Raw genomic sequence first — 22,392 nt, forward strand, 5'->3', positions numbered from 1 at the left:
AATAAAAATAGGAAAGAAAAGGGAAAATGACCAGAATTAGGTAATTCATATGGAAATTTATTTCTTAGGCAACCTCAGCAGGCCTCTGTCTGCCCACAACTCTGTGGCTTTTTGACAAATAGTCTGCGAACTCTTGATAAGGAGCTTTCCTTAGCGCCTGATCGTGCCAGAGATCTGGTGTTAAGTAGGCATAGGTTTTGGCAATAGCTGCATAGGTAGCTTTTGCAAAATTACCAAGAGTACAAGTAGATCCTCTGGCCGAGGTATAGCAGTCCTCTATACCAGCCATCTGTAACAATTTCTTAGGCACAGGCGCTGATACGATACCTGTACCCCTCGGTGCTGGAATTAGACGCACCTGAACCGATCCACACTTGCCAGTAACTTTACAGGGTACAGTGTGAGGATCACCAATCTTGTTTCCCCAATAACCACGACGTACTGGCACAACTGAAAGCTTAGCCAGTATGATAGCTCCACGAATGGCAGTGGCCACTTCCTTAGAGCATTTTACACCTAGGCCAATGTGGCCTTTATAATCCCCAATAGCTACGAAAGCCTATAAAATGGGAAATTACTAATATCATCTCTAGTGAATTAATAATCATACTAGATCAACATTTGAAAAGTTATGCCTATATAAAGTTACCTTGAAACGAGTACGCTGTCCAGCTCTGGTTTGTTTCTGTACTGGCATGATTTTCAGTACTTCATCTTTCAATTCAACTCCAAGGAATTTGTCAATGATCTCATATTCTTTGATAGGCAAGGAAAAGAGATAGATGTGTTCTAAGGATTCTATTTTTCCATCTCTAACAAGGCGTCCAAGTTTAGTTACTGGGATCCATTCTTTGCTATCTTCTTTACCACGTCCACGACCACGACCTCGACCTCTGCCTCCACGGCCTCTACCTCTTGGACCTCCACGGTCACCTCCTCCGCGAGAACCAAACCCTCCACGAAAACCTCCACGCGCGGCTGGAGCAGTGTCCGCCATTCTGTTTGACATTGACAAAAGAAATAAGATTTATAGATTATTAAATGAAAAACTAAATAATTAAATAATGTATTTAATAAAATAGTTAGGTTAGGTTTGGATTATGTTTTTGAACGGTAGAAATATTTTATTTGTTAGGGGGCAGTACCACACCAACCCCAAAACGCGTGTCTCTGATGACTTTTAGATTGATATTTTAAATACAAAATTTAATTTTTACAATATTTATTAAAATTATAGGATTTTTTATATTTATAAAAGTAACAAAAACGTGTTTTATAGAGAATCGAATAATGAAAATGAAAAAATTACTCATAGCATACTTACGTTCCTCCTCTCTCCTGAGTTACAGGAGAAAGTCCATCACCTCTCTCACATTCACGAAGTCGAATAAGTCGATATATCTCGATTAGATGCTACATCCGATATTTAAATATACATTTCAATAAAACACGAACTCTTAATGTTTTCATTTAACTAATTTTTTAATTAATTTTTTATCTCTTTGGTATCCTTAATTTTTTAAAAATTCATTTTCTTAATGTTTGAAGTAATATAAATACATATAAAGTAGGCCATGAATTCTGTCATCATGTTTTACATCGAGCATGATATTTAATTACGCAAAATGGTTAAATGACTTTGATATTTTCATAGCTAGAACTCTATTCCACTGCAACCTTGATTGTTAAATAAAAGTAAGCGGAAGAACAATCTTAAATTACTGTAAAATGTATAAGAGTTTTTACACAATATTATAATAGTTCTGTTTTTTTAATTACATTTATAAAATTATGAATTTGCATATAAATCTGCAGTCTACTAATCAGTTATGAATTATTATAACAGGATCAGTAGGATGTCACTTGTGGATTACGAAATCTCATGACGAGTTTGAGTCAGACGTCATCCGAGGAGGCAGTTTTATTAGCACGCGGTTATAAATTTCTAAAAAAGCTGGGAGAAGGTGCTTACGCGAAGGTTAATTAAGCATCTCGCAAATTATTAAGATTATAAAACGATACGGTAAACGATTTACAAAAGAGGGGTATAATTCAAATTCATTCCTCCCCTCGGTCGGTAACATCGTTTTCTTTACTTGGAGTTACCAAATATATGCACATTTTTTACAATCTTTCTTTGATTAACATAAAATTTGTGTTTGTTTAATCGTAGGTGTATCTGGCGGAGTATAAACCAGAATCAGATCCAGAAAGGAATAGTACTTTGGCTTGCAAAGTGATAGACACCGGGCTAGCGCCGAAAGATTTCGTCCGAAAGTTTCTTCCCCGGGAGCTCGACATTCTGGTGAAATTGAATCACCCTCACGTGGTGCATGTACATAGTATATTCCAAAGACGTACAAAATATTTCATATTTATGCGTTACGCTGAGAATGGCGATCTCCTGGAGTTTATACTGAAGAATGGTGCGGTTGCAGAGGGACAGGCGCGTGTATGGTTTCGACAACTTGCTCTTGGTAACACCGATATCTCTTTAAATCAGAGACCATATCTGTTATGACTTAAATTTAAGAAGTTATAGTATAAGAATTCATATTTTAGTTTAAATGATTTCTCTCACAAATAATCATAGTAAATTTAATATTTTTTAAGATTAACATTCCTTTTTGTTATTGGTAACTATTGATCAGGAGAGTCTTAATCATCTATAATAACTATTTATAATGCCAGAACATTTAAAGTTTGATTTTTTAATAAATGTATTTTTTGAAAGATTTTTAAGAATTAGAGCTTTTAAAAACAATTACTATTTTGGTCCCTGCTTTAAATACAGTACATGATGAAATAAATAAGATCAGGAGAATTATTAAAAATCATGACTATTCTATATTAAAAACTCTATCTTTGCTTCAGGTCTTCAATATTTACACGAAATGGAGATTGCTCACAGAGACATGAAATGCGAGAATGTTCTACTAACGTCAAATTTCAACGTCAAGCTTGCGGATTTCGGATTTGCTCGCTACGTGATAGATAATCGAGGTAAACGCGTTCTGAGCGATACTTATTGCGGTTCTCTATCGTACGCTGCCCCAGAGATCCTTCGTGCTTCCCCGTACAATCCAAAGATCGCGGATCTCTGGTCCCTTGGCGTCATCCTCTACATTCTTTTAAACAAATCGATGCCCTTTGACGACACTGATATCAAACGTCTGTACGAACAACAAACAAATCGCAAATGGAAGTTCCGAAGTAAAATCGCAGAAACCTTAAGCGAACAAGTAAAGAAGCTAGTGACTCGTCTTTTGGAACCTGATGTCTCGAAACGCTGGAAGCTGGATCAGACATTGCACAGTGAATGGATTGCAATGGATCCTAGACTTCTGGTACTCACACCAACTGAACAGACTGCTCTTAACAACGCAATACAGGAGAGGAAGAAAATCGAAGAGAAATTTTCTACGAAAGATCCTGTGAGACTGAAGGATTATTTTTTTATCACTACACTGCTGATGTATATGTAATTTAATTCTTTTTTATTAAAATATTTGTTTTTTAGAAATTGTTCAAAGTGGAGGAAAAGAAGAAAACGAACAACACTGCTAATGTGAAACCTGAAGAGGTCACCGTGATTAAGAAAGCTGCCAGAGTTTGTATTTTATTTTATTCTTTTTATTTTCTTTTGAAGAAATATATATAATGATTTCTGCTGCTTAGGTAACAATGTCTTCTGTAGTTGCTGGACCCATATTTAAACGCTCTTAGCGTTCAGGAGTATACGTATGTTGAGCTTTGTATGAGTCTCCATGACCATAAAACATCAAGTTGCTGTCAGAAGAATTTTTCTACACCTTCATACATCTTGAACAGTTTTATACACCTCTTAAAGGTTCTATTTTATTAGTTTCCTTCATACTGAATAACAATAATCACACATCATTCATTGTACATTGAGACACCCAAATATTAGGAAAATAATATTTAATATACTTTTGTTTAAATTTCTCAGTTACATATCAGAGATAATGCAAGAAAATTAATTTAACAATCTTCAATTTCCTATGTATCGTGCTTTCATTAAAGTTGTATTATTTTTTGAAGTACATTGCACATAGAAATTATGTTCATCAACGAACGTTTCTACTTTTCCTTTGAGGGGAATCCCAATAATATTTCTAGGACTTGCTAGTCCTTCAAGATCCCATACACCATCTGATAGTAATAACAAAAGCTGATTATTTGGAGATGTACTTATTTCAAACACGTCCGTGACTGGCAAAACATATTCTTGCAGATCTTCCCATGGCTGATAACGTAAGACCAAGGTCTGTGTGATCAGTCGTAGAACGATCCACAAGGTATCTATCCTTGACTCCGCAAATGCTTCCATTATTCTTGGTATGTGTAGTTCTACAAATTATGAAAGTATTTGCATAAACATTCGTAGTCTACTTATTGACTATTAAAGCATTTCAATAAAATAGAAACATCAAATGAACTTGGACAAACCTTTTGAATGAACAAGTTCGTTCTTTGTATTACTAAATAAAGATATGGATACAGAATCAAAGTTTACAAATACAATAAGTTCTTTTTCGTCCATAACAATTAATTTTTTGACATGAAAGTCACTGTCGTTTGTTTGATATGTTAATACAGTGCCGTTCAGTGCAGATTTACTAAAACAATGCGAGGAAGAGTTTGTAGATTTACATTGTACTGGCTGAATAATTGTAGATTTATTAGAAGCAACAATGGTGTCTTCTACGACTTCCAATTTATTTATATAAACAGCTCGATCTATAATGATAAAATATTTAAGTATTAATAATAATTAAAGTTACCTGTTGTTTATGGAGGGTATACCACTTTGTTTCGAAAAATTGAAAAAATTCTTTTTATATATTTTTAAGTTTGATATACATAAAATATTGTGGTGTGCCCTCTTAAAAGTTAAAAAGAAGGATGTAAAAGAAATACTTTGTAAAGCTGTATTAATGGTTTCGGCTGCCTCTAAAGATATCTTCATTTTTTCAGCAATGGGTAAAACACTCGAATAACTTGTGTAAAAATTCTTTAACTCCGCTCCTCCATAAGTATCTTTAACTATAAGATCTCCATGAATATGTAAGCTGTTTTGAAATTCAATTTCTGTTTTTATTGTTTGAAGATGATTATTCTTCTTTAACTGATGATCTACTAGCTCAGTCAAATTCACATCATTTATTAAACCACTAACAATGAGCTCAGATACATTAATAGAACCTTGAAACTTTTTCTGACCATAAATTCTTTGGTTCGTAGATTTTGTTAATACTTCTTCTATAGTATTTCCCATTACAGTTCCAGACACCCTAATTAATAATAATGAATAATAACAATTGAATATTAATTTTAGTTAAACCAGTTTAATGGTAAATAGATTAATTCTATTAATTACTCTATATCGCTAAAGGTAGCAGTGATAAATGTTTTTTGTCCCTTTATGATTGCATGTTTCTTCAACTTCGTCAAAGCATTAGCAGCCCATTTATCAAAATTGTAACCATTCAAATTCTCTGCAGTTAAACGTATGACTGTTTTCTTTCCAGTTACAATATTTTCTCTCGAATCGTGTCTCATAACATCTTTCTTAAGATCCAGTTTGTTAATCGTATGTTTTGCACTCAAGTTTCCTAAATTTGTCATATATTGTAAAATTTTTTTAAAAAAATTTTAGAAGAATCCTTTATTTTATCTCACAATTTTATTATTATTACCTAAGACCTTTAATGTATGGAATGTCCATTTTGCCTTCACTTGTTGGTCTTTATCCTTTAGCAAAGAATTCTCAAATATATCATTGAGATCTGATAGTGAAGATTTTAGTCTTGAAACATTTGAACCCACAATAAAAGGAACTTCAATATTATTCAAAGACACAGGGTATGATATTTCTTGTAACTTGGTTTTGCTTAAAACACGTTTTGAAATGTTTTTCCACATTTCAATATTTAATGTACTTATTTCATTCTAAAAGTGATTATTATTTTAATAATGATTTGTCCTATAATGTTATAACAAAATATTTATATGATAATTCATTGCTCACATCTAAAATAACATTTCCATTTATCACTATATTTTCAAAATGCAAATTCTTTCCATAAAGTGTTGTAACATTTGTTGTCAACCAAATTTCTGTAAACAGTTTTTCTAGTCTAATATTATTTACATTTGTTATTGCTGGTTCAAGTGGAAATCGTGCAGATCCCTTAATAAAGATATTAACTGGAGTCTCATCTTCAGCAATTTTAAAAGAATATGGTAAATTTATTGCATTTGCTTCTATATTACCAGAAATTCTCTTTTTATGCAAATTAAGATCTTTCTCTGTGTCTATCAAATGAAATGGAAGATGAGAAGCATGTATATGATTCGTACTAAAATCGCTACCTAAAACGAAGTACTATTAATAAATTGAATAAAAAACGTTATATCGTTAATTAATTTTTATTAATTTTTATTAATTATAACTTACGAAATATTATATTTTGCAAAGATTTCATATCGGTGAGCCTTATAGCATTATCCAAGAAATCAGTCATATTAATATTATTAATGTAATCTACATAAACATGTTGTTCTAATATTAGATTTTTAATTATCTTGTTACCTAATTCTATGTAAAATCGAACAGGTAATCTGAGAGTATTTGTTTTCAAGTTTGTTGCTTCTATAGAGGTATTGAGAATATTAGGTTCAATCCATGAATTCACAAGCCTCTTCAATTCTGTAGAATTAAAAAAGAATTGATGAATTTACAAATTGTATCAAATAAAATAAGAAGTATCAAATAGAAATATAATATTTAAAAAATTATCTTATTTTACCTGTTAAATTCAAATTATTCAGTTGCGTTGTAAATATATTTTTTGCAGTGAGATTATGATAATACAGTTTCTCAGACAAAATAGATTTGAAAACTACTGTGAGATTATCAATGAAATAATCTTCACCCAAGTTCCCGACAATTTGTGAACTATTTAATTTTTTTACGGCAATAATATTCGCTATTAACGTTGTAGTTTTAATTTCCGGTGCAATAACAGAAGTGGCACATAATGTTGAATCCTCTAAAAATAAATCTTGCTTCCTTTAAATGAAGAAAATATTACTTAAATATATTTGTTTTATATTAATTCTTTTACTAATGCAAATATTAAGTAAACTTACTCTGATTTTAATTTATTGTAAGAGAACTTTGTTATCTCTACATTTTTATGAAAATGTTTATTTCCTGATATAATACTAATATTTTGGAAATTCGCAGTAATCCATTTTTTAAAGCCATACACAGTGATATTACTCCATTTCTAGAATAAAACTCAATTACTTCTTTTACTTATTATATCACAATATATTTCCAAAATTAAATATGTAGGAAATATTATACTTGCCATTTTTTCACTTGAAAGGATTAAGGACACTGATATATTATCGTGTAAAGATATTGCATTTGACAAGGTACTTTTGATTGACCCTGTCTTACTAGCAATTAAGTCTGTAGACGTTAAATTATCAATCTTGACATTTTCTAAATTGAAATTGTTATATAAAATCATGGGCTCACTAATGAATATTGTAGGTGACAATCTTTTCCATTTTCCTTCTATTTTTCCCCTTAAATCATCAATATTTTTTATTTTTAGTTTAGGTGTTTTGATTGAACCAGTAACTGTTGAGAATGAGCCATTTAATGGCAATAAAATCCCTCCTGTTGTTAAATTCAGTTCTTTAACTTTCATCTCTTTTATTGTTACATCTTGCTTTGTTAAGAATGTGGCAATATTTAATGGCATAAAAGCATTTGTTGCCTTCATGTTAGTAAAAATATGCTTTCCTGAAATAAAGATTTCATAAATTATTTTCTATAGTTAAACAGTTAATTAAGAAATGAAAGTCAGAATGTATTACCAGAGACTAGTTGATCACCAGTTACTTTCAAAGCATTTTCCTGTAAATAACCTAAAGTTATTCCATTAATTAATTCAGAAACTATAATGTCTTCTATTGGAAGACTTAAGAGAGGACATTTCCAGTTTCTTAGTTCTTCTATACTTAATTCATCAAAATTTAATTCTTGATTTGTCTTTATTGACATTACTAACTTGGTCAAGAAATTCATATTCTCCTTAACATTTAATCTATTGATTTTACACTTTGTTTTACATTTCACTTGAATTGTTTTTGCATGTAGTGAAGAAATAGTTTTAATTTTAGGATGCCTCTTGTTACTAATATCAACCTTTTGTGCTTGAAATCTAAAGGTCAGTTTCTTATATTGCTTGTATAAATCTTTTAATTGTTGTAAGTTGTGTCTGTTTATCTGCAAAGGTAATAAAAATATTAAATTGGTTTGGCTTAATTTAGTTTGTTAAAGATGCAATATCTTACATTATGAACATGAAGCTGATCAATATGACCACTTAAAATTGTGATAGGATCCTTTGGCATTGGAATTTCTTTCATTGCTCTTTGAATTCTATTCTTGGCATTAATGTTCCATATTCTTATTTCTTCTTGTAAATTCTTATTAGATTTCTTTTTAATCCATAATGGTTGTTTCAACGTCCATTTATTATTTTTGCTTCTCATTAGTAATAATTCTTCATTATATAGTATTACTCGACGAAATTGACTGATTCCAGATAATTTTGCATTTAATTCTATGAATCTCCAGCCATTATATTGATAAGCTACTATAGTGTCTTTATGTAAAGTTAAGAGTATAATTGCTTTCCTTGAAATAACTGGTAATATAAAATTACCAGAAGAAATTTGTTGAAATGGTATAAAACGATCGTGTATTTCCTTATAAATAACAGTGAAAGACTCTGTTGATAGAGTTAGATAGTGTTCTGTGAAATGGCCTTCTGTTAATTGAAAGTAAGAGACATCTTCACTCAATGGCAATTTTTGTACCATTACAAATTTATTGGTTCTTAAGGAATACTTAAAAATCAATGTAGAAGAACCAGTCACTGCTAAATACATAAATCCTTTACTTTGGAATGGAATTAATTTCTTAGTACCAACATCAATGACCTGTATCAGATCAAAGTAATTATCAAACCAGATGTAAATTGAAATGTTTGAATGAGAAACTGTGCCTAAATGCAACCGATTCATTCCATTCCAAATTGTTAGATGATTTATATCATTCAACTCAAAATCATGAACTGGCTGCAGATAATAATTGTTTAGAACTTTGGTGAAACTTAAAATAATAGATCCATTTTGATTTTGGATAATGAGAAGCGCTCCATATGGACAACTGTTTACAAATATTTGTTTTCCATTTACCACAGGATAAGAGATTGTGTCATAAAAAACGTCATTCTGAAATGAAAACTAATTTATAAAATTCAGCATTTCACTTTGATTTTATAAAAATAATAGAATGTTACATTTATCTGGTACAAGGATACTTTGGAAATATCTAAAACTACAGCAAACCAGATTGTTTCAAATTCATTTTGAAGAGAAAAGAACTTAATGTCTTGGACATTTACGAAATTGAGTCGATTAAGATCATGAAATCCAGTGAATACATTAATACCTGTAAAAATTAATATTGAAATTTAAATTTAAATTTAAATTAGATTTAACAAACGATTTAGTTATCGATTTGGTGATTCGATTCGATTTTTGTTTATCGATTCAAATCACGGCGCTGTCTTACTAACTGGCCAATGTTGTGTACAGGTTAAGTGGCCGTCGCTATCCCCATCAGTTCTTAAAAGTATCAGTATAGAGGATTCGTGGTAATTGTGATATAGACCTTCCCTTGATAATTGACCAGGATCACCGATTGAACGACCTGCGGTCAATTACCAAAGCAATAACACACGTGTGTTGTTATCTCACTGAGTCTCCGATAACCTTAACATTATTTATTTTTTTTTTCTATTTAAATTAGAAATAATTTTAACGTGTACATCCATATGTGTTTTAACGGGCAATATGTCAACATACGAAGAAATAAAAGAAAATTTAACAGCTCAGGTTTGCGAGCTGGAAACATTGCAGTCTATTTATCCAAAAGAATTAAGGATTACAGATCATGGAGTGTTGGCTGATATTAACGAGTTCGTCAAGAATCCGATGCAGGAACTGCCTCGGAGATTGGAATATTCCATTGAAATTCCATTGAACAATGTAAGTTTGAAACAAACATTTTTATCAATATAATATATCAGTAGAATGTCTGCTAAAAATCTGGTATTTAATCATTCACAGGGATCTATAGAATTATTGACTAGTCTATCATCTAATTATCCTAAAGAAAAGCCAGAGGTTTATGCGAGGAGCTCTTTTCTGAGCCGAACTCAACAATTGCTATTAAACCAGACACTGAGCGATATTCTCGAACATCAAGAAGAAAATGAGCCTTGCATTCAAGTATTAATATTGTGGCTGCAAGATAATGGCGAAAATTTCCTTACAAAATCCAACAGAAATCTAGACAAAGAACTCACTCCTAAGCACAGGAATAAAGATCAAAAGAATTCAACAAATTTTGCCAGATTTTGGATTTATAGTCATCATATATATAGTAAATATAAAAGAAAGAAAATTGCCGATTTGGCAGAAGAAAATTCCCTTACGGGTTTCTGTCTGGCAGGAAAGCCTGGAGTAATTTGTATAGAAGGTGCCTTTGAAGACTGCGACTATTATTGGCAAAAAGTATCAACTTTTTTAATTTAAATAAAGAAGAAAGTCTTTTTTTGTATTTTCATAATTATAGAAAACTAAATTTTATACTTTGAAAATTTTAGATCAAATCTATGAATTGGCAGAAAATACTATTAAGAGTAGTAGAAGAGGAGAAAGATTGTAAAGATATGATGGATGTAATGCGTAAATTTAATAATTTTCGAGAAATATTCTTTACTACTACAAGACGTCATAATGATATGAACCAAGTATTAAAGTATTTAATGGAACACAAATCTCAACATGTGTTTAAGGAATTGTTTGATATTGAACTGTCATGACTTTAACAATCTTGTACAAATAAATTGATGAATAATTTGAAAAATTAACAGTAGATATCTACCATGACTTCAACAATGTTGTTAAACAAATAAATATATTTGTAGAGAAAAAATATACTTGTTATTTTTCAATTATTTTTAATAAATACTTACCTTCTCCAGAATTCTCCTGTAATTCTCTTTTATGGCGGATAGAAATTATTTTCGATGTGTTTTTAATGTGTTCCGTAATTTTTGTATTAATTTCAGTTAATGTATTATTTAAATTTCCCGACGCTAAAAATTAGATTTCGAAATATAATATACGAATAATATTTAACTTCATTTTATCGTTAGAAATTTCATACCATAATCTAGCTTCAATTTTCCAAAGAAATTTGATGTATCTTTAAGTACAGCATTTAATGCATAATTTTTTTCGGTATATTCGTGACATTTCGCGGTGTTGATTAATACTAAAATAAGGAAAAACTTTAATATCATATTTCCACACTCGTTACTTAGAATGTTGATTCACAATTAGAAATATTTCATAGATGAAAAGGTGGTCTTTACATTCCATGTTTACATTTTTTCCCCTTCCAGGTAACAGGATTAGTTCAAATTCGTATATATATATGAATTATGTTTGTAACATACAATTTCACATTGTAACTGAACTCTAATGAATATTTCATTAATATTCCTTGTTATTACAATTTCTTGCACAACGATTATTTCTTTATCTAACTGTAGCATAACGCAAAAATTCGTTGGTAAGGAAGTGGCCTGCAATGTAGGGAGCAGGTGGTCCAAGAACATCCTGTGTGGGACTATAAACTTTAATTTGTCTCATGTGCGTGTCTCGTCCATTCTGATGATTGCTTATTACTGCTATTTGTATCATAAATGTCCTAATAGGTCTATCATTTATGTCTTTTATGGGAATGATAACCCAACCACTTGGTTCATTCAAATCCATTACTTCTATTTCTTGGAGGTCATTAAAATTTGTACCTGCTCTGATACTTATCCTAAAAGTGATGTTATAACATTAACAATTATCTAACATTTATTACTGTCAAGTAACAAAAGATATATACAACATTTCTCACCTGCTGGGAGTATAACTTTCATCTAACTTATAATCTGTGTATATACATATGTCACGAATCGTTGTTTTCCTTTTGAACTGAATGTTTACCAGATGTGGAAGTTGTCCATCAGACTGCCAATATGTCTCTGTTATATCATCGCGCAACTGATCTACGCCAAAGCCAGGCTTACAACTGGACAGACTCCAAATTGCATGGTTTCCAACTTCTCGCACACGACCAGCTAGCTCCTCCTGTATAGGATCTATTTCTCCTAAAAAAGCATAACTATTACAGCAAATACCTTTCACTTGAGACATGATTATATGCAAGATATTTACCTGTATTACCAGTCTTGTTACTCATTGTTAATTTTTTAAACTATAGGTACTTGATTAATCACAGAAACTTCTTAATACACTGAAAACATAAATTTTTCGTAAAATAGTAGAGAATTGAGTAATTTCTTATCAAATGGACTAGGTGTCGAATTAGATACAATGTTATTTATTTAAAGGTTTCTGTCAAAGATAGAAAGATGTGATGTTTACTCTTCTGCTGCCATCTATGACTAACCCATAAGAAATTTGAAACTTAAAAAACAGAAATGTGTCGATAACTAAAATGAATGTCAATGTTTTCATCTAAATATTCGACAAACTACGTTCGTGTAATCAGTAATTAATTGCGTATATCAAGGCAATGGGGAATATATCTTTTTCATATTCGATAAAAATAGGTTGAGAACCCCTGTTACTGTCCGATAACTCAGTGGTAACCAATTTACAGCCCGTCAAATGGTTCATCAGGTGTAAACAACTGTGAACGAACAGAACGAAATGGATCAAATAAAAATCTCGAAGGTATCGTGATAAACACCTTTCATTTGTCGTAAAGCTGTTTCGAATGAATTTTTAATCACAATTACGAACATCTGTCAATATGACATTCACCAATATGTCTTTTCGGTCACTGCATATTGATGTCTGTAAAAGAAATAACAACAAAAAATAATTGTCCTTACATAATTGTATTAGAATGAATATAGAAAATTGTATGCATTTATTTTCAATAAATATATATTTTATAAAATATATATCTGGAATTTAGAGAATTGGAGTAATATCATTATGATATGCAAAATTTATAATTCCAGGTGGGGAACGTGAGGATTTTAGATAAATATAGTAACAATCATTCTGTTGGTACTCTTTATTTAACTGTAACACATCTTATATTTACAGAACGAAGTGGAAAAAAGAAAATCTGGGTATGAATATAATTTTATTACGATCATTTGTTTTACCTTTATTCCTAAGTAATATAAATATTTTTATAAAGCTTTTTACCATAGGTGTTATATACTCACATTGCGAATATAGAGAAGCAGCCATTGACTACGACAGGCTCCCCATTATGTATTAAATGTAAACACTTTTTCATTGTAACATTTGTTATTCCAAAAGAACGAGATTGCCATGATATATATCTTACTCTCTCAAAATTGTCTTGCCCAGGTGAACATTGTTCTATACAAAGTAGAGCTTAAAAAATCAATTTCTAACATTGTATGTTTTGTTTTTAGTAAGTTTAGATGATCTTTATTGTTTTCATTATCAAGAGAACAAAGACACCTTACCGCAACATGCAGGATGGAATTTTTTTAATGTACAAAGTGAATTTCAAAGGCAAGGTGTTCCAAATGAAGAATGGTCTCTAACGTATTTAAATACAAATTATGAGGTACAAATTTTATATTTGTTTTAAAGTTTAATATTCATTGTGAGGTTTTGATGTTCTAAATATATTAATTCAACTTTTAGCTTTGTGATACTTATCCAAAATATTTGTATGTACCTAGTACATGTGCCAACAGTATCTTGATAGGCAGTGCAAAGTTTAGAAGTAGAGGAAGATTGCCAGTTTTAACATATTTATATTCCAACAAGGTATGTGTATTTATTGAAATAGATAAAATATGAAAAAAATAAGCAGGTTCTATGTAAACTTTTTTACAGGCTGTTATCTGCAGATGTAGTCAACCTTTATCGGGATTTAGTGCACGATGTCCCGAGGACGAACAAATGATGTACAATATTTTGCGGACAAATCCTAATTCTAAATATATGTACGTTGTAGATACGCGACCACGAGTAAGTCTATAAAACGTTCACCAAAATATGTTTATAATTGTAAACCGTCTTCAATAATACCATTATAGAGATCAGTTACGTTATATTTTTTTAATATATTTTAGATCAATGCCTTTGCTAATAGAGCTACAGGAAAAGGATATGAGAACGAGAATTTTTATGACAACATAAAATTTCACTTCTTTGGTATTGAAAATATTCATGTAATGAGAACAAGCTTAAACAAATTAATAGAATGTGAGTCTTTTATTTTAGATTTTTTACGCAAATTATGGATATTTATTATTTTCATGTTTTTAATTATTGTCTAGTACAAAGGATGACATCAATGAGTGCATTTTTAAGTGGTTTGGAAAGCAGTGGATGGTTGAAACATATACGATCTATTTTAGAAACTGCTTGGTTTATTGCTAGAGCAGTTTCAAATGGAGTTAGCGTAGTAGTGCATTGTAGTGATGGTTGGGATCGCACTGCTCAAGTATGTTCATTGAGTGCTTTATTACTGGATCCATTCTACAGGACAATTCAAGGTTTTCAAGTAAGAAGTGATTGAACATTATTATTGTTATGATTATTATCATAAATTTTTAATTTTTCAAAACCAGAACTAAATATTTTTGTTTCATTTTCAGGCATTGATAGAAAAAGACTGGTTATCGTTTGGACATAAGTTTAGTGACCGATGTGGTCACATTAACTGTGATAACAAAGAATTAGCCCCAATTTTTACTCAGTTCGTTGATGCAACATATCAATTGTTGCAACAGTATCCCCATAAGTTTCAATTTAACGAATTTTTTTTGATAACTCTTCATGATCATGTACACAGTTGTCAACATGGTACTTTTATAGGGAATTCAGAAAAAGAAAGACAAATTCTCAGGTATTATTTTCAAGTAGTAATTTATTCTTACATAAGTAATTTATTATATTTTTAATTATTTTTAGAGTATCGGAAAGAACATATTCTCTATGGGGATACATTGCAAATAATATGCACCAATATATAAATCCTTTATACAAATGCAATCGTTTCAATGAAGAAACTAATCCTGTTCTCCAACCTAAATTGGCTCCACAGTGTATTATGTAATATATAATTTTATTATGTGAACGTATTCAACAATTACAAATTACATAAAAAATAATTTTCTAGTTTATGGCGAGGATTGTACTTTAGATTTGAGAATGGTATTCATCCGAGAGAAACGTACGAAGATTATCTTTCGATAATGCATGATCATACCAGTTGTTTAGAAGATCACGTTAAGCTTCTCATAAAGGTATAAATATTGTTTGACAATTTTTTTTATTTATTGGATTTTTAATGTTGCTTTTTACTTTAAACAGAGAGCTAATTCTTTGAGTTCAGTGTTGAATTTAAATAACATTAAAAAAAAAGGAGTACAAGGGAAACTAAAATTCGATAATAAATACACGATGGATCCATTATCTGAAACCATCATAGAAAATACACCAACTCACGAAGAGAAAGCAAAGTGTAAGATAAAAATTAGTCAGTTACAAAATGAATTGAAAACAGTTTCCTTGGACTGGAAGTTATTCCGTAACATGGAAGAGTGTGTATGTTCTACTACATTTGACGCATTTAATAAAAAGGTAAATGTATATTATAACTTAAGATTTAATTTAGAATTAGAATTATATTTCCTTCCTCTTTTTTTTAGCATCACTGTTGGTCATGTGGAGAGGTATTATGCACAAGATGCATGGGTGCACACACTGTTCTTGCTGGACATAATTCACAACGTGCAGTGCCTACTTGTAAGTCTTGTACACAGAATTCCAGTATTCCTTCTACTAGTCCCTAAATTTATTCCTTTGAACACTTATTTAAATTTGTAATCTGTACCTAAAATGTATATTATTAGATTATATAACATTAAGGTAGAAATAAGATAGTAACATAAACTAAAAAATTTGATCTGATGGAAACTGTTAATAGGGAATTGTATATTTCACATTTCTTTTTTTTATATGTATTCGAACCAAAGCATGTCGATTTTAAAGAGAAAGGATATATAACATAAGAAAGTATTACGAATAAAAACAATTTTATTTTAACGATCCACCGCAAATTGTATTATAATAACTATTCTTCTAATAGTACACAATCATACTTTTTTAAATAAGACTGTTTTTTTTATACTTCTATTATAAGATATGCAGATGACAAAACGCAATGTTTTGTTTTTAAGGTCAGAAACGGAGTCTCCCAAAAATAAAATTTAACTATTTTACATTTGCTTATATCAATGTAAATATTATATAATATATTATATCAATGTAATCTTCTTTTTAATTTTACTTTTTTAATGAAAAAGACAATAGCATAATTTAGTTGAATTGTTTTAAAAAGTGTTGATTTTTTCGTAAATTTAAATAGAAATTTACTTTTTTTTTGTTGTGAACACGGAGGAAAAGGATTTTCAGAATCTACTTGTTTGATTATTTTTAAACAATTTCAGACTTATCACTTATAAATAATACAACATAATATAATACATAAAATTATTTCAGTCACATTGCATACTTTATTAACATAATAGCAAAGGAATGAAACATTATTTAAGAAAAATCGTTACATTGAATAATATAATACATGCCTATGAAAAATATTAACTGGTAATATTAAATAACAAATTCTATATGAATTGTGTGTAAAATATTATTGGACACAAGCAACGAACTTTCTAAAAAAGACACATCATCCGCTCTGTTATACAGAAACTGTGAATAAATCTATTCTATTATTCATCTTTTTTTCTTAATATACAATAACAAAAATTAAATTGCTACATAGTATTAAGACATAAATAATTACACCGAACATCATTCTTACAAAACTGTTTTCTTCTTTTCTTTTTGAAGTACTTGTATCACTCATACGCGTGAGAAACATGCTTCAATGTGAAAATTATTTTGCTTAAAAAGTATGACTTAATGAAAAATTACACATGAGAACAAAATATCTAATTTTTAGATAAAAATTTGGCTTCTAGTGACATTTTATAATATATAATTAGATACTGAGAAAAATTCTAACGTTTACAATGCAAGTGTCAAGTGGAATGTGAGTGTTGCATAAATACCTTAGTAGTACGAATTCCTTTCATATAACCTTAATTCATTCTAGTCTTTGTTTGGTTTTCTTCGTCGTGGTCCATCACCACCTATTGCTGGGTTATCCTGAAAGCAAATTAAAAATTAAAATAAATTTCAAAAAATCATTTTCATCATAACATAGAAACATAACATAACATGAAAGAAATTTTTACTAACATTATCTTCGCTTTCTATTATTTCTTCATTTTCATTTAACTTTTCAGTTTCTTCCCCTGCTTCAGTATTAGGTAGTTGATTTTCTGTTTCTTCTTGCTTCTGTGCTGTTTGTTCATTTGCTTCTAAAGGTTGTTTATCTTCATCTTTTACATCATATTTATCCTAAAAGAAAATTTATAAATTTCTTACTTTACAAAGATAGAGAATCTTTTATAAAAATAGGGAAAATTACTTCCAAATATTTTTAAAAAACCAAGATTTAATATTAGCAAACTATTGCAATTAACGTAATACTATCGTTACAAAGTGGGTAATGTAACTATAAAATTAAAACTACTGTATATGTTTTATATAGTTACTATATTAGAAAAGAATAGTTTATAAGGCTTGATGATTCTTTTATACCTGAGAAGCTAAGCAGCAGTAATATATTATTAGCAATATGGCGAAGCCAGGAATTATTATACATGTACCGCATATCCAGCGATGTTCCGCAGCAAATACGCCAATCTGATGCCATACACTATACTGTTTAAAATAATCATAAAATTACAAGTCATACAATTTACACTGAATTTACTTAAAAACTAATAATCAATTAATAAACTTCTAAATATTTATATCTCTCCTTTAAGTTTTTCACACTACTATTTTGTATAATTTATAGCTGAGAAATGTGTGCAATTTTTATACTATATGTAAACGATCTATGTGGATACATTATTACTAAAAGTCTAGTCATCATATTGCTATACTTTGGTACCAATATTACAGATATGAGAGCGATTTGCACATTTGAAATTACAAAGTATACCTCACGAACTCGTTTCAGAAGATACCAAATGTATAATACAACTGGTATTGCACAGTATATAAAATACAACACCCACCAGCCTGGTTTATAATTTGTTACTTTTAATATACGACCCCATAAAGTTACCTGCATAGTACAGCGTATATTGATTATATTGATTATATTGCACATCTCATTAAACTTATACCTCTTTTAAAAAATAAATTAATTCATAAATTTAATTCAAGTAAATGTTGGATTGCTATTTTTCTTTGGATAGAAAAGAAGAATTGCTTACACTCTCCTTCTCGATTCTAGCCCGACGTACTTCGAATGTATCTTCCGCCCATTTTCTTGCTACTTCTTCATCATCAGCAACAAGAATATTATCGAAGAGAATGTCCGTGGACATCGACCAAAGTTCAAAGCCCACAGCAAACTAGAAATCCAAATATGAAACATATTCTGTAAATGTATACAAAATTTCGTAAAATATTATAATATATAGAAACATACAATAGGCATCATCCGGAATGGATGTTGGTCATTGAAGTAATTAGGATTATGAATTAGTTTTGGCTTCCATTTGCCTTTATAATTAGGATTGTTAATCAAGGGTGGTGACCATTTGCCCTTGTATCGAGGATTCTTTTTCATCTTTTGCTTATATGGTCCACATCCTGGTGCATCTGCACACTTTGGATTTGGAATTTCTGGAGGTTCCCATTCTCCATCCATTTCAATATCCCAATCTTCAGGTTTTACAGAGTCAGGATTGGGAATCATAGGTGATTCATCTTCGAGCCATCCTTCAGGCATGATGTCGTCTTCATCGACGATTTGTGCTGGAGCATCTTCGTCCCAATCGTCTGGTTTAACAGCTGATAGGTCAGGGATCTTTTCCTTGTCATCCCAATCTTCTGGCTGAACATCAGTAGGATCTTCTATTTCCAAAGGTGGATTGACTGGTGGAGTGAAATCATCCAGCAAAGATCCAGAATTTACTACCTTATTATCGACCTTGATTTCAAAACTATTATCTGGTCGAATGATCAAAGTATATAGGTGAGACTGCTTGTCTTTGAAAAAATCTTCCAAGCGCTCTCTAGGTTTCTTACAGTGTTTTTCTTCTATCGAACCATTGAGAGGGTTTTTATGTCGAAAGATAAAATGCAGCTACATTAGAGGAAAGCAACTAATTAATTTTGGAACAGTTTTGTAAAAATAAAATTGTTTTATTTATTTTTTGTTGTTTTATTTGTTTTATTTGTTTTATTATATTGTTGTTTTATATTATTATTATATATATATACCTTGTGATTGTTTCCACATTTATCAGGACCAAACATTATAGTATAGGGAGTTTTATCATGGAATTTCTTTAAATCTTGATGCTCTGCATCCAGAGTAAGCAATTTCAAATAAGCCCCACTACATTCTTGACCTTCTTGAAAATTTACTTCGTATTGTACAATTAATGGATTATCACCGAAGTAAAATGGTTTGGATAATGTAGTGGATATAGCAGCATGTCTAGCTTTACTCTTAAGGACTAGCCCCAGATCTCCCTCTTGCGCATGCTCTTTAGGTTCTTCTATGGACCAAATTCCTACAAAAATAATGTAGATTATAGTCTTATGTCATAAAAATCAAAATATATCATCAGTTTAGTAGAAAAGTAATACAACTAGGAAACAAATTTCTTTGTTATGTTTTACACTAGCTTGGATTTTGAAGGTTTCTAGCAAAAATGGTCTTTTAATTCTAACATTTTCCTTACTACATATATAACTATAGTGTAATTTTATTAGGTAAAATAATGACACTCCCATCTTAGAGAATAGTTCATTACCAGGTTTAAATTCTGCAGATATCACTTATATATTTCAAAAGTGTCACAACTCAAAATAGTTTACTTGTGCATTGTAACATTAAAACTATGAAAGGGAGATTTCAAGGACTAATAACAAGAAAAAGCATGAAAATAATATTGTGACTATTCTTTCCTAGAGTCTATCCTTTTTGTCAATAGTTATATGTTTATTACAAATAATTTTTCGCTTCACCTGAAAAATTTTTTCGACTTATGTTAATTTTTTAAATACATGCGCAATATCTTAAAATTGATCATCTTTTAGATGGGTGTGTGCATTAATCTCTTTTGTAAACTGAAGATATATATGAGTAAAACTAGAAACGAGAGGTTATAACCATCATATTTCGCTATATCTTCATCAACAGAGTCTTTCTTGGCTTCTGACAAGACCCAAGATTTCTTAAACTTCTCCTCGTTATCGAAGGTCTCTACTAAATATGCGAATCCGGAAATTTCAGGTGTCTTATAAACCACCTTAGCCGCTGTATCCTGAACATTGCTATCACCACTCTCATTAGCTTTGATAATACTACACAGCAGACATAAATATATAATTAAATTCGCTACAAGCCTGGCCATCTCATATTCCTAGAAATGAAAAGAATGCAAAACTTTATGAAGGAAAACATTGATTACGAGATGTAATATAAAAAAGTGAATACAAAAGAGAAATTCCCTTACCAAATTCAGTCGACGTGCATTGATTTCTCAGTGAACAGAGCGAAAGAAAAACGTCGCTCCGTGGATAATTTAATTAAGTAATAATAGTAATTCAATTATATAGGAGAAAAATATCTGTTTGTAGCTGTATTTCAAAAAGCGACAATACCGAAAACGAGACGTGCAATAGAAAATAGTGTCCCGCTTAATTAAATTAATTGAATTATCAAATGATCAGCGGATTAAAATAATAAAGCTTAAAGACAATTCGACTGAGACGTATTTAAAAATATTAGGTTCGATTCAGCCTCTTATAGATCTCCTTTTTACCTGAAGAGGAAAATTGATTGACCTTTAAGGAAATTGTATTTCCATTCGTACATTCTCTGACGTGTGATATTAATGTAACATACCGATTACTGATCCCCTTGAACCTCGTACAGTAAAACCACATCACAGTGATTCCCAATACAAAATGCGGAATCCTCCAAAATGGGAAAATATTCTAATAAACAATAATTTGTATTTTGTTTTTGCTTTAATAGCCGTAAAAGGGAATTTATATGTAAAAGAGTTTGTTTTTTATTGAAACGATTATTAAATATTGTAGTTTTTGGTAAATTGTGTAAAGATAGGGAAAAAAATCTAACAAAACGTTTGGTTATATTTTTCTTTTTTTCGTGGCGATGTTCTAATGAAATATCGAATGTCGCTGATTGAAAACCACTGTTGATAATCCTACTATGATAACAGAATTATAGGTACTGAATCTAACGTTGCGTAATTTACGCCAAATAATTCTTTAATCCTTCAAATAATAATGTTATCATTTTATTATTAATAAATGATTCTGAATATTTATCCTATACGATATTCATGAAAATATAGTATGAAGTGCGCGAAATTTAAAAAATGTTATTTAATCACTTTTTTTATACTGTAAAAGAGTTTTATACTTAAAGAGTTTCGATCTGAAAGATAATCATGCAAGGTTAAGAGGTGATTCTATGTGCAGAAATAAATCGAAAACGTAAAATAACATTTTTTCATACAAAGCTTAATTTTCGTGAAAATCGAGTTTAAAAAATTGGTTAGTAATTTAATTAATTATTGGTTAGGTACGTCATCAATCAGCAGATAAATAATGCGCAAATAGGTAAAAAATGTATAGAATAAAAGTTTTCTGTTTAGGGTCTCGTTTTTAAGAAAATAAAGTTTGGACTGGTACGGTAGATAAATTTTTTAATTTAATTTTCTATTTCTCTTTTCAATTTTTAATTTTAATTTTCTTGAAAACGAAGTATCTTATGAAAAACACATTCTGTATTTTGATTTGCTTTTTTTATATGGAATCGTTACCGATTGTACCATGATTGCTAGACAGCAGATTTTGATGCATTCATAGGAAATTTGAAGTGCATAAAATGCACATAATACGTGCAAAAATACAAAGATATATAAGGTATTCAAAGTATAATATCCTTTACAATATTTAATAGACAAAACAATTTTCTATCTTCTAAACAAGTTCCAT

At 30.1% G+C, this 22,392-nt stretch overlaps 7 protein-coding genes across 10 annotated transcripts; 3 read left to right on the forward strand and 4 right to left on the reverse strand.

Moving 5' to 3' along the window:
* Positions 1-41: 41 nt before the first annotated feature.
* On the reverse strand, positions 42-1,383 carry RpS2 (ribosomal protein S2). The gene is made up of 3 exons (XM_069130215.1): positions 1,325-1,383; positions 650-998; positions 42-559 (listed from the first exon to the last, which is right to left on the reverse strand). The coding sequence occupies exons 2-3, from the start codon at positions 995-997 to the stop codon at positions 65-67; spliced, it is 843 nt and encodes a 280-aa protein (XP_068986316.1). The 5' UTR covers position 998; positions 1,325-1,383; the 3' UTR covers positions 42-64.
* On the forward strand, positions 994-3,817 carry LOC138188443 (testis-specific serine/threonine-protein kinase 3). The gene is made up of 6 exons (XM_069130213.1): positions 994-1,695; positions 1,847-1,978; positions 2,174-2,477; positions 2,875-3,434; positions 3,521-3,610; positions 3,679-3,817. The coding sequence occupies exons 2-6, from the start codon at positions 1,883-1,885 to the stop codon at positions 3,724-3,726; spliced, it is 1,098 nt and encodes a 365-aa protein (XP_068986314.1). The 5' UTR covers positions 994-1,695; positions 1,847-1,882; the 3' UTR covers positions 3,727-3,817.
* On the reverse strand, positions 3,612-11,487 carry LOC138188387 (uncharacterized). The gene is made up of 15 exons (XM_069130106.1): positions 11,348-11,487; positions 11,154-11,276; positions 9,411-9,562; positions 8,398-9,342; positions 7,918-8,329; positions 7,347-7,843; positions 7,177-7,316; positions 6,834-7,096; positions 6,482-6,733; positions 6,053-6,396; positions 5,721-5,973; positions 5,402-5,636; positions 4,942-5,315; positions 4,471-4,761; positions 3,612-4,371 (listed from the first exon to the last, which is right to left on the reverse strand). Exons 1-15 carry the CDS (start codon positions 11,481-11,483, stop codon positions 4,013-4,015), a joined length of 4,776 nt encoding a protein of 1,591 aa, XP_068986207.1. The 5' UTR covers positions 11,484-11,487; the 3' UTR covers positions 3,612-4,012.
* LOC138188444 (RWD domain-containing protein 2A) lies at positions 9,699-11,132 on the forward strand. Its single transcript, XM_069130214.1, has 3 exons — positions 9,699-10,161; positions 10,243-10,689; positions 10,782-11,132. The coding sequence occupies exons 1-3, from the start codon at positions 9,967-9,969 to the stop codon at positions 10,998-11,000; spliced, it is 861 nt and encodes a 286-aa protein (XP_068986315.1). The 5' UTR covers positions 9,699-9,966; the 3' UTR covers positions 11,001-11,132.
* Positions 11,467-12,623, reverse strand: APC10 (anaphase-promoting complex subunit 10). Its single transcript, XM_069130216.1, has 3 exons — positions 12,415-12,623; positions 12,095-12,347; positions 11,467-12,013 (listed from the first exon to the last, which is right to left on the reverse strand). The coding sequence occupies exons 1-3, from the start codon at positions 12,437-12,439 to the stop codon at positions 11,722-11,724; spliced, it is 570 nt and encodes a 189-aa protein (XP_068986317.1). The 5' UTR covers positions 12,440-12,623; the 3' UTR covers positions 11,467-11,721.
* Positions 12,624-12,764: 141 nt separating this feature from the next.
* Mtmr6 (Myotubularin related protein 6) lies at positions 12,765-16,311 on the forward strand. The gene is made up of 13 exons (XM_069130207.1): positions 12,765-12,936; positions 13,230-13,343; positions 13,428-13,590; positions 13,659-13,816; positions 13,897-14,022; positions 14,092-14,226; positions 14,331-14,463; positions 14,538-14,764; positions 14,859-15,109; positions 15,175-15,315; positions 15,383-15,509; positions 15,577-15,846; positions 15,915-16,311. The coding sequence occupies exons 1-13, from the start codon at positions 12,913-12,915 to the stop codon at positions 16,056-16,058; spliced, it is 2,013 nt and encodes a 670-aa protein (XP_068986308.1). The 5' UTR covers positions 12,765-12,912; the 3' UTR covers positions 16,059-16,311.
* On the reverse strand, positions 15,957-21,497 carry LOC138188442 (calnexin). 4 transcript variants are annotated; one of them, XM_069130211.1, is made up of 9 exons: positions 20,880-21,265; positions 20,534-20,786; positions 19,636-19,931; positions 18,839-19,498; positions 18,621-18,761; positions 18,344-18,469; positions 17,530-17,691; positions 17,340-17,436; positions 15,957-16,099 (listed from the first exon to the last, which is right to left on the reverse strand). In XM_069130211.1, exons 2-8 carry the CDS (start codon positions 20,775-20,777, stop codon positions 17,380-17,382), a joined length of 1,686 nt encoding a protein of 561 aa, XP_068986312.1. In that variant the 5' UTR covers positions 20,778-20,786; positions 20,880-21,265; the 3' UTR covers positions 15,957-16,099; positions 17,340-17,379. The 4 variants fall into 4 exon arrangements, with proteins under 4 accessions (XP_068986312.1, XP_068986310.1, XP_068986313.1 ...); XM_069130209.1 differs by lacking the exon at positions 15,957-16,099 and adding an exon at positions 21,272-21,497 and having other exon boundaries at positions 17,105-17,436; positions 20,880-21,188; XM_069130212.1 differs by lacking the exons at positions 15,957-16,099; positions 18,344-18,469 and adding an exon at positions 17,935-18,057 and having other exon boundaries at positions 17,105-17,436.
* Between the last annotated feature and the right edge of the window lie 895 nt (positions 21,498-22,392).

The sequence above is a fragment of the Bombus flavifrons genome, chromosome 16, assembly GCF_040668555.2.
Source record: "Bombus flavifrons isolate JBK064 chromosome 16, iyBomFlav1_principal, whole genome shotgun sequence".
Lineage (NCBI taxonomy): Eukaryota > Metazoa > Arthropoda > Insecta > Hymenoptera > Apidae > Bombus > Bombus flavifrons.